The sequence below is a fragment of the Mixophyes fleayi genome, chromosome 7, assembly GCF_038048845.1.
Source record: "Mixophyes fleayi isolate aMixFle1 chromosome 7, aMixFle1.hap1, whole genome shotgun sequence".
In the NCBI taxonomy this organism is placed as follows: domain Eukaryota; kingdom Metazoa; phylum Chordata; class Amphibia; order Anura; family Limnodynastidae; genus Mixophyes; species Mixophyes fleayi.
Genome location: NC_134408.1, coordinates 150,383,988 through 150,395,993, shown reverse-complemented (window position 1 = coordinate 150,395,993; position 12,006 = coordinate 150,383,988). Strand labels below are relative to the sequence as shown.

The following is a 12,006-nucleotide window of genomic DNA, read 5'->3' as shown; positions in this document are numbered from 1 at the left end:
GGATCACTAATTACTGTACCGTAATGTATGGAATATCCGGCACAGATCTCTAATTACTGTACCGCAATGTATGGAATATCCGGTACGGATCACTAATTACTGTACCGTAATGTATGGAATATCCGGCACACATCTCTAATTACTGTACCGCAATGTATGGAATATCCGGCACAGATCTCCAATTACTGTACCGTAATGTATGGAATATCCGGCTCAGATCTCTAATTACTGTACCGCAATGTATGGAATATCCGGCACACATCTCTAATTACTGTACCGCAATGTATGGAATATCCGGCTCAGATCTCTAATTACTGTACCGCAATGTATGGCATATCCGACACACATCTCTAATTACTGTACCGCAATGTATGGAATATCCTGCTCAGATCTCTAATTACTGTACCGCAATGTATGGAATATCCGGTACGGATCACTAATTACTGTACCGCAATGTATGGAATATCCGGCACACATCTCTAATTACTGTACCGCAATGTATGGAATATCCGGCACAGATCTCTAATTACTGTACCGTAATGTATGGAATATCCGGCACACATCTCTAATTACTGTACCGTAATGTATGGAATATCCGGCACAGATCTCTAATTACTGTACCGTAATGTATGGAATATCCGGCACGGATCACTAATTACTGTACCGCAATGTATGGAATATCCGGCACACATCTCTAATTACTGTACCGTAATGTATGGAATATCCGGCTCAGATCTCTAATTACTGTACCGCAATGTATGGAATATCCGGTACGGATCACTAATTACTGTACCGCAATGTATGGAATATCCGGTACGGATCACTAATTACTGTACCGTAATGTATGGAATATCCGGCACAGATCTCTAATTACTGTACCGCAATGTATGGAATATCCGGTACGGATCACTAATTACTGTACCGTAATGTATGGAATATCCGGCACACATCTCTAATTACTGTACCGCAATGTATGGAATATCCGGCACAGATCTCCAATTACTGTACCGTAATGTATGGAATATCCGGCTCAGATCTCTAATTACTGTACCGCAATGTATGGAATATCCGGCTCAGATCTCTAATTACTGTACCGCAATGTATGGAATATCCGGCACACATCTCTAATTACTGTACCGCAATGTATGGAATATCCGGCACACATCTCTAATTACTGTACCGTAATGTATGGAATATCCGGCACACATCTCTAATTACTGTACCGCAATGTATGGAATATCCGGCTCAGATCTCTAATTACTGTACCGCAATGTATGGAATATCCGGCTCAGATCTCTAATTACTGTACCGCAATGTATGGAATATCCGGCACAGATCTATAATTACTGTACCGTAATGTATGGAATATCCAGGACGGATCACTAATTACTGTACCGCAATGTATGGAATATCCGGCACAGATCTATAATTACTGTACCGTAATGTATGGAATATCCGGTACGGATCACTAATTACTGTACCGCAATGTATGGAATATCCGGCACAGATCACTAATTACTGTACCGCAGTGTATGGAATATCCGGCTCAGATCTCTAATTACTGTACCGCAATGTATGGAATATCCGGTATGGATCACTAATTACTGTACCGCAATGTATGGAATATCCGGCACACATCTCTAATTACTGTACCGCAATGTATGGAATATCCGGCTCAGATCTCTAATTACTGTACCGAAATGTATGGAATATCCGGCACACATCTCTAATTACTGTACCGCAATGTATGGAATATCCGGCTCAGATCTCTAATTACTGTACCGCAATGTATGGCATATCCGGCACAGATCACTAATTACTGTACCGTAATGTACGGAATATCCGGTACGGATCACTAATTACTGTACCGCAATGTATGGAATATCCGGTACGGATCACTAATTACTGTACCGTAATGTATGGAATATCCGGCACACATCTCTAATTACTGTACCGCAATGTATGGAATATCCGGCTCAGATCTCTAATTACTGTACCGCAATGTATGGCATATCCGGCACGGATCACTAATTACTGTACCGTAATGTATGGAATATCCGGTACGGATCACTAATTACTGTACCGTAATGTATGGAATATCCGGCACACATCTCTAATTACTGTACCGCAATGTATGGAATATCCGGCTCAGATCTCTAATTACTGTACCGCAATGTACGGCATATCCGGCACGGATCACTAATTACTGTACCGTAATGTACGGAATATCCGGTACGGATCACTAATTACTGTACCGCAATGTATGGAATATCCGGCTCAGATCTCTAATTACTGTACCGCAATGTATGGCATATCCGGCACGGATCACTAATTACTGTACCGTAATGTACGGAATATCCGGTACGGATCACTAATTACTGTACCGCAATGTATGGAATATCCGGTACGGATCACTAATTACTGTACCGTAATGTATGGAATATCCGGCACACATCTCTAATTACTGTACCGCAATGTATGGAATATCCGGCTCAGATCTCTAATTACTGTACCGCAATGTATGGAATATCCGGCTCAGATCTCTAATTACTGTACCGAAATGTATGGAATATCCGGTACGGATCACTAATTACTGTACCGTAATGTATGGCATATCCGGTTTAGATCTCTAATTACTGTACCGTAATGTATGGAATATCCGGCTCAGATCTCTAATTACTGTACCGTAATGTATGGAATATCCGGCACACATCTCTAATTACTGTACCGTAATGTATGGAATATCCGGCTCAGATCTCTAATTACTGTACCGTAATGTATGGAATATCCGGCTCAGATCTCTAATTACTGTACCGCAATGTACGGAATATCCGACATGGATCTCTAATTACTGTACCGCAATGTATGGCATATCCGGCACACATCTCTAATTACTGTACCGCAATGTATGGAATATCCGGTACGGATCACTAATTACTGTACCGTAATGTATGGAATATCCGGCTCAGATCTCTAATTACTGTACCGCAATGTATGGAATATCCGGCTCAGATCTCTAATTACTGTACCGTAATGTATGGAATATCCGGCTCAGATCTCTAATTACTGTACCGTAATGTATGGAATATCCGGCTCAGATCTCTAATTACTGTACCGTAATGTATGGAATATCCGGCTCAGATCTCTAATTACTGTACCGTAATGTATGGCATATCCGGCACACATCTCTAATTACTGTACCGCAATGTATGGCATATCCGGCACACATCTCTAATTACTGTACCGCAATGTATGGAATATCCGGCACACATCTCTAATTACTGTACCGCAATGTATGGAATATCCGGCACACATCTCTAATTACTGTACCGTAATGTATGGAATATCCGAAAGCTCCCTTTATTCTGCCAGTGTACATTTTGCTTCCTTAATTTAGTTTCAGACACTTTTATTTAGAAAAATGCATCAGTCAGGAGGCGACAAATCACAACCCCTCTTCAGAGTTAATTCCACTATTTTTAAGATGTATCCTAATGGCCAATTAATCTAGTTTAACAGTTACAATTTCCATTCAGTGTCTCTGATCGCTACCTGGATAAAGCCGTTGCTATGGGAGACAGTGGCTGGCTCCTGACACGAGCAGGGTTTAAACTAGCGATGTATAAAGTGGTTTTCTGGATGGATCTCACTGTCCAGGAGCCCTTGTCAAGGAGTGTGAGCCGCATGGTCTTCCTTCCTGGCAACAGATACTCAGCACCCAGGAGAGGACACGGATACCCTTCCCAGGAGCCCCAAGACTGGAAATATATACAGGGAACACCAGACTGAGGAGCTAGATGGATGGCAGGAAATCACTCGCTGGGGATGGGGCCCATTAATCAGGGACATTCCACCATCCCTGTAATAAAATGTATTTTTTTTTTACTTAAAACTAAACATGTGCATCATTGTGGCCCTGCGGAGTAGATTATTAAACTCGAGGGTAAGACTCCCATCTCCTCTACTAGTACAATTGTGCTTAGTTTCTCTTTAAATGATCCAAAACTAAACTGGTTTCCAGTTATTGCAGAGTCTACAGGAAGTGGTCGACGCACGGATTATAGCGTGGAAGTCAATCATGGCAGATTCTCAGCATCCCCAGTGCCTCGTCTTTCCCTGGGACCCTCTACATAACAGACACGCATGGATTTAGGCCAGCAGATCCTCCTAATATGTACGGTTCCCTCTGACCTCCTCTAAATAAAACAAACAGAGCAGACACTTCTCCCACATGTTGGAAACACACGTTCCGACCATTTATTCCCCAAGAAATAAGTTAATACATTCACAAGAAAAAACAAAATCAAGTCAGTGGAATCACTTTGCTGTACAATCTTCCCCCTGTACCTGTAAGTCCCCCAGAGAATTGCACATATCACTAAAACACTGTTTGACAAGTCCTCACACAAATTAAAACACTTGGGGAATAAAAGCCCTTTTATTCCTCCTCCAGGCCTCAGTCTGGCTCCGCTCCAGGGTTTGACACATTGTCTGGGGGTACTACCAGCTGGAATGTATTCTCCCTCTCAAATACTTATTCATTTCAGATGAGCTGCTTAACCCTGCGAGTGCCGCAGCTCGGAACATAATGCTGGGTCGGAGATAGAGGTACAGGAATAAGCACGAGAAGAACTCATGTGATGGTTTAATAATGGAGGGAGGTTTATGAAGTGAGGACTGTATACAATCATTTAAGGTCTTCTAGCTCTAACATGAGATGTTTCAATAAAAAGTGCTTTTATGTAAAAAAAAAATGAATAGAAAAGGAAGGATGTAAAACAATACAGACTAGGCAACTAGCTTCCCCCAGACAACTGTTTAAGGATCACAGCGGGGTAACTAGACTATAGCACCAGGGCCGGTACAGAACTGTGTACAGGGGCAGCCGCATTGATTCTACACCGATGTTGGCTGCGGACTACAGTAAGGTCACCGACGTTGGGTATTTTCAGTAGCCAGGCCGGTATTGTACCTCTCATTACAGCAATCTTGTTTATTTGAGTCCCATTAATTGACCCCTCTTCTTGCCTTATTTGTAAAAGGTTTACAAAGTATAGAATTCCTGGTGGTTTAAAACAAGTCAATATAGACTTAAACCTTCCATATAACTAGTAATACTTATGTACCACAGCAGAAATATTTTTTCAGGAGCTCAGGTCATTAAATAAAAGGAGTAAAGTGAATGGGTGAATCCCCCTTTAAAGAGGTTGAAATAAAGTTTGCGACAGACAGAATGTGCATTACGTTCCTATACGATAGTTTTACTGCAGACACTGGCATTTGCAAGAACGTGGCAGCTGACTGCTGCCTTGGCACGGCAAAGGTTAACACCGAGACCACAGAACTCTTTCTACTCTGCAGCCAAATGGCTCAATGCCTCATGTTCTAAATCACTTCCCGCTTCCAGCGTGAATACCAAAGGATTTCATTCTCACCACTAAAAGAGCAAAAAGAAAAAAAGAGAAAAGAAAAGTCTCACACTTAACCAGGAATAAAGCACATCCATATTCAAAGTGTCAAGTAGGAGGAGTGACGGGTTTGTATAGGGTGTACCCTGTTCTCAAACTGCCATTCACGCAAACTGGTGGTTGATGCCCACAGTCTAGGCAGACGGCGCCAGCTCAGTGACCTGCACGGATCTCATGGGTCCGGCCCAGCTTCAGTTATACACGAGGCAGCCCCCCAGCCAGGGGTAGTGGAGGGTGCAGTACTGGCATCGTACAGTGGTAGTTGTTCCGTCAGTGCCAACATGTCACAAGACCACACACTGCAGCCTGTGGGTACCAGACCCCCGGTCCCCGCGCCACTTTGTGTTTCTCTTCCGCTTCTGATTCTTCTCTGGAAGCTGTTGCCTGGTAAATATAGAAAGGATCGGTGGATGAGGCAGGAAACACAGTTAGAAATATTTGCAGAATATAAGTTAAAGTGGTTTGGGCATTAGATATTTGTGAGGGTTAGTGTCACTGCACAGTGCGGTCCGTGGACTTACAGGGGGGGGGCGGTTGTTAAGAGATTAGACAACTTTTAGCAGGGTATAATAGATTGCTATATTGTACAAAAGTCTACTCATTCTAAAACCTAATAGAATGCAAATATCCCCCCAGTTAAATATTGTTGACCAGGGATCCATTGATGCACAAATCATCATCTTGTGGTTACCTCCTTGCTGTGCAGGGCCACTAACTCACTGTATACTGAATGTGGGGTCAGTGTGCAAACAGTCAGAGCAGCTATCTCAAGCTCCAGCCAATCAGAGCAAAGCCGCTCATTCCGGTTACTTGTAGCCAGTAGTTTGTGCCGTGGCTCAGTTGTATTTATTAAGGGTTTTGATTTATTTTTAAAAACCCCAAAGGATTATTTGAAGAAACAAACACCACAACCCCTAACGATTATGGCGTGGGGGGATAAATGTTGAGGGAATGTGAAAGTCTTCCTGTACTATAAAGTACTTTTCCCTCTTAGTATGTGGGTGTATTTACTCTACAGTTATTAGCTGACTGAGTTTGCTGGAACATTGGTGCCACATACTTTACATTATGACGACAACCCCCAGTGAATACCCCCCATCTCCAGGGAAACCATAATCCGCTATTGCAGGTCCCTGATCTGACTGTAGGTTCCGGTTCCACAAGTGCAATTTACGTGAAACTCTAAGTCACACGGCCGTACTGCGGATGGACAGTGAGACAAACCGGAAGATTGTGCCCGAGAGTTGGGCTAACATCTAACCCTAAATTGGGCCCATAGGAACTTCAGTAGGTAATCATATCTGTCTTATCTGATCACCACTGTCGCTCTGAACAGACTGAGCTCTCTATGTCAGTGTGTTAATATAGGACGATTACATCATGAAACTAAATCACTAAACCGGATCTCACCAACTCACCTGATAACTCGCACCAGGTCATGAAAAGCTTTGTCCACATTCTGAGGTGGGTCCTTCGCACTAGTTTCAATGTAAGGAATCTAAAATTCAAAACAAAGGGTAGAACCTAAAGTGACCAGTCTATCCAGGACGCCTTTCTTAGGATTATCAAGTGCGTTCAACAAAACCAAACCTGTCAAGAAATAAATATAACTATCTAACTGCCTTTATGCAGAGATGTGAGCGCTCCATGAACAATCTGAGTTACACTAATTTATCATAGAACCACTGCTGGGTGTGGCCGACTTATTTCCTACCCACCAATCAGGAAGCAGCGTCTGAGTGAAACCAATCAGATGACTTGCCTCTATAATTAGGTCTATTTTATACAGTTCTGAATCTACACTTCAGGAAAGGGTGTTATAATAAAGGCCATATTGGTGACCATTTTCCCCAATTCTAGGGTCTCAGCAATTTAACCCATTAGCACTGAACCCTGAAAGATCAAGCACTTATTTCTATAGGTTCTCAGACATTCTGTATCTTACTTAGCTTCGACTTACCCACCATACTTTTCCCATCTCTCTCCCTCCTCGTGCATATATTCCAATCTGTTAATGTGCATTGTTTATTATTTAAAAAGTGTGGTTAATAAAATATTTTGCAAAAATACTCGGGGGGTAAATGTATTAATGTCCGGATTCTTCAACTCCGGCGAGTTCGGCGCTTAAATTTAAAGCGGCGCTGCCTTGTAAAGGGACACTTCCCTTTACAAGGCAGCGCCGCTTTAAATTTAAGCACCGAAGACGCCGAACTCGCTGAAGTTGAAGAATCCGGACATTAATACATTTACCCCCTGGTGTGTATTTGGGGTGATTGGGGAGAAGAGACTTATAGATCAATATACTGAAGAAATACACACACTGAAGTCTTTAAATGTATGTGTGTATGTATATTTGCCACATTTTAATGTCTAGCATCTGGCATTTTAGGACACGCCCTTTTGTATATTATTTCGTACACGTTTCAATGTGATTAGTCATTGACGAAATGGGTGCATTTCAATTAAAATGAGACTAAATTAAACCCTGGATCTTGAAGCAGATGCCTTTTGCAACACTAAAATTTAAACAAAACTTTCATAGCCTCAGGATATGATACAAATCTATTGATACAATTGCAGCGAATGCAAATGACACTGTTGAGCCAAGTTATAAAAGAGCAGCAAACATTGCATAATATGACTAAAAGGCAGAATATAATGTAATTAGTACGAGTTGCAGTAGAACAAACCAAAAAGAATAAAGTTACACGAAGGGGACAATCCCATTTAAGTTTCTAGGTCAGCGGCTATCTGCTCATTGTCCGCTAGGAGGACGATCCACCAGAGATCGATGCACTTACGTTATGTTTCACCGCCATTTCTCGTCCTTGTTCGCTGGAAATCTTCCGTAAGTGCATCAGGTCAACCTTGTTCGCGACCAGAATCATAGGAAAAGACTCTCTGAAACAAGAGGGACCGTGTCAAGGACTAAATGACATAATCTATGTTCAGCACCCGGACTGTACTATAAGCAGTCAGTACAAACTGGTCTGCAAGGGTCTTGTAGAACCAGCCAGTGGCCTGTTGGAATTTGTTACATTATAACAAACCTTTATATTGCTAACAGCACAGATACATAGACAAGTCAAATGGGTTACAATTGTACACACAGAATCAGTAGCTTATTAAGAGGGTAAATACACCCAGAGGGTAAATATCCAATTGTTTTAGAAATTTCTCCTGGTCTCCAGCAGAGATTTAGGTGAAGTAGATTGTATAATCCTCTCTCCGTCTACCCGCCTGTCCCTGACGTCTTACACGGGCTGTAAATGCTTAGTTTACTCGCTGAATTTACACATGTGCTATCTGGAAGTGTACGGACAGTGCTCATTGTCCAATTGTACCTTACACTGATACCCAATGACCAATACATGCAAATGTTCAATTGCATGAATACAATAAGTATAACAGACATATGAAACCAGTACATGTCAGATCTGGACGAGCACACTAAACACCTACGACATATGAGGCTACAATGCTAATCACTGTGCCACCCATTCATGAATATCTTTAGTGCAGTCAAAAAGCTGTGTAAATACCACATTCTGGAAAGGTTAATGTTTCAGTTTAGGAGCCTCTTTTTGGGCTGAAACAACTAGACCCCTGTACCACCCTCCCTCATAATGTGCTTGCTATCCTACAGTCTCACCCTCCCCAATATGATTGAATAATTCCCAACAGTACAACGATATCAGGAAATCTGTATAAATAAATTGTATTCACATTTGGTAGAGTGATTGGTGTTTATTTCTCACCTGTCTTTGACCCTGAGGATGAGTTGGTGAAAACGATCCACATGCTCAAAACTGGCTTTGTCAGTGACCGAGTAGACAATCAGGAAACCATCTCCGGTCCTCATGTACTGCTCTCTCATAGCACTGAACTCTTCCTGCCCTGCAGTGTCCAGCACTGGAGAAGATAGAGAGGTACTTACTCACTGAGCCAACTCCACAAACAGCCATCATTAACTGAACAGTTGTGACTCACAGGACCAGATACAGAGACCATAGCTCGGAGTGTTTCATGATCAGATGGTGTTAATTTACAAGAGCAAAAAATGTTTGTTAGAGTAAAAACAGTTTAAATAAGGCTTTGAGTATGGAGTTAGGATACTGAAAGACACAGCAGGAGGCTGCTCAGAACTGGCTTCTATAGAGTACAAAAGGTATCAAGTGTTATATGGGCAGCGCGGTGGCTCAGTGGTTAGCACTTTGCCTCACAGCACTGGGGTCATGAGTTCAATTCCCGACCATGACCTTATCTGTGTGGAGTTTGTATGTTCACCCTGTGTTTGCGTGGGTTTCCTCCGGGTGCTCCGGTTTCCTCCCACACACTAGTAGGTTAATTGGCTGCTATCAAATTGACCCTAGTCTCTCTCTATCTGTCTGTGTGTATGTGTGTTAGGGAATTTAGAGTGTAAGCTCCAATGGGGCAGGGACTGATGTGAATGAGTTCTCTGTACAGCGCTGCGGAATCAGTGGCGCTATATAAATAAATGGCGATGATGAATATATGGCAAAGGTACACAACATATAGAATATATATTTATATCATCTTACACACACCTCCCATAATTCTTTGTACACAGTACTTCCTTTTAGGTCTCAAACAAGGTAAGAAAGTTTAAAGAAAGAAGTCCCCATTGTCTTTAATTAGGGTATATCAGGAAATAAAACAATGGGAAAGAGGGGGGCTGGTATAAACCTGGGACACATGTGAGCCCTATACACCTATAAATGTGACCTTTTATACTGGATCATCTCATATTATAGGTTTGCCCTCAACCATTATTTCAAGATTATTTATACATTAGACGTTTCTTGTAGAGTAAAATGACCACTTTTACTGACCCTGTACATATAGATTGTACCCTCCCCCCCCCTTCCTGAAGGCCGATCAATCACTACAAGCTGCATTTACGTATCTGCGCAGAACAGCATTGCCAGGTGGGTGCGGCCCCACTCGGGGTGACGTCATAAAGGAGCGGCACTGATAAAAGGAGAACTTGGAACACAAAACCAACGGAATCTTGGCACAGTCAGATTATAACGTACTGACGATTTAACCTCTTCACTGGCGGCGCTGTCCAACAGGATACATGCAATATTTATTTAGGAAGTTCCTCACCCCTAAGGTGCGTTTGAAGCTTCTATTTCTGTGACCCAATATACAGCTTTAAAATTTGGGCTCAGAGTATATTTTCTATAAATGATTGGGACGTACAGGAGTTAATGGCCACATACCAGCGATGTTATAGGGCATGTTAGATACAACCTATTCTCATGAGTATCCACAACATCGGCACAATTCATAGAGTTACCGATTTAACCCCTCAGTGTCCATACACTAATAGCAGCCGGTGTCACTCAGGCATCTTCATGGAAGCGATTAGCAGCAGCTGTCAGGTCTGATTTACAGGCAGGATGTTAAGTGGGAAGTAACGAGCGCGGTGTTGTCAGGCTGCATTATACAGCGGTGATGAGGACCAGATTGGGATATTAAGGCACATTGTGCAGGGAAAGGTATAGACAGCCGCTGCCTTCAGTCCAGCCCTGTGACAGCTCCTCAATCATTGTAGCTTCGGTGCAGAAATCAGGATTCCTATACAAAATCCCAGCAAAACACCCATTCTAGAAGTTACCATATATTTACATGAACACTAAACATACAAGATGGCATCAGACATTCTATATCCCAGGAACTACGTTCCATTAGTCTATAAATGTTTAGCACAAAAGCTGGTTAATAAACTACAGTCACTTGCTCACATCAAAAATACTGTATATTCATTTATCACAGTACAGCTACATAGGAGGCCGGGGCTGATGCCGGCATTTACTGGGGAAAAAAATAAGATTGGAGTGATGCATTTCTACAAAGTACCATGCTGAAATCTGCAGGTGCACAACACATCTGTGATAGTAGGAGGAGGTCTCTTGTTTTGCAGAGAGCAGCAACAATGTAACAAAAATAAAACCCAATATATTTCTAATTGAATAACCTATGTTGTTGTAATAAATGGGGAAAGGGAGTGAGGTTTAGGAGAAAGTTACATTGTTTAATTTGTAACCATTTCAGAGATGCACAGTTGCTATATTTATAGAAGAAACTCAGTATAAACTTTGTTTGAAGCCTAGAAGTTTAATCTGTGCAGTTCCTAAGCAACCAGTCATGTCCCGCCCATTGTTGCATCACATTCCGGCGCAAAAGAGACCAATCTAGTCGGGGGCCTTGATTTTTTTTTTTTTTTTCTTAAAAAGAAAAAGGAAATGAAAACACATCTCAGTTGACTTAATGATTAACACCACAAAATAAATAAATATACAAATGTAGTTTTGTGTGAAATTATGAGGAGAAATAACAGACTGAGCAGCACAACGATGGCTGGATAGTGGTGGCCATTCACCACTCAGTGGGAGTAATGGCAAAAGCTGTCCACCAATCAGTGTGCAGGACGCAGTCACATGGTCTATACAGCCATGTGACCGCATGGCTGTATAGACCAATAGATTAACTTTATATTTATAAGGGTAAA

The 12,006-nt window shown here is 42.0% G+C and overlaps 1 protein-coding gene across 2 annotated transcripts in view; it reads right to left on the bottom strand.

Annotated features, from left to right (window-relative positions):
- Window positions 1-4,219: 4,219 nt before the first annotated feature.
- The window catches only part of MRAS (muscle RAS oncogene homolog), a 43,628-nt gene continuing 35,841 nt past the window's right edge, over window positions 4,220-12,006 (bottom strand). For both annotated transcript variants that reach the window (XM_075181124.1, XM_075181123.1), the window contains exons 3-6: window positions 9,227-9,380; window positions 8,270-8,369; window positions 6,887-6,966; window positions 4,220-5,852 (exon numbers count right to left, since the gene is read on the bottom strand). In XM_075181124.1, coding sequence (XP_075037225.1) covers window positions 5,753-5,852; window positions 6,887-6,966; window positions 8,270-8,369; window positions 9,227-9,380 — 434 coding nt within the window. In that variant the 3' untranslated portion in view covers window positions 4,220-5,752. The remainder of the gene's footprint in view (window positions 5,853-6,886; window positions 6,967-8,269; window positions 8,370-9,226; window positions 9,381-12,006) is intronic.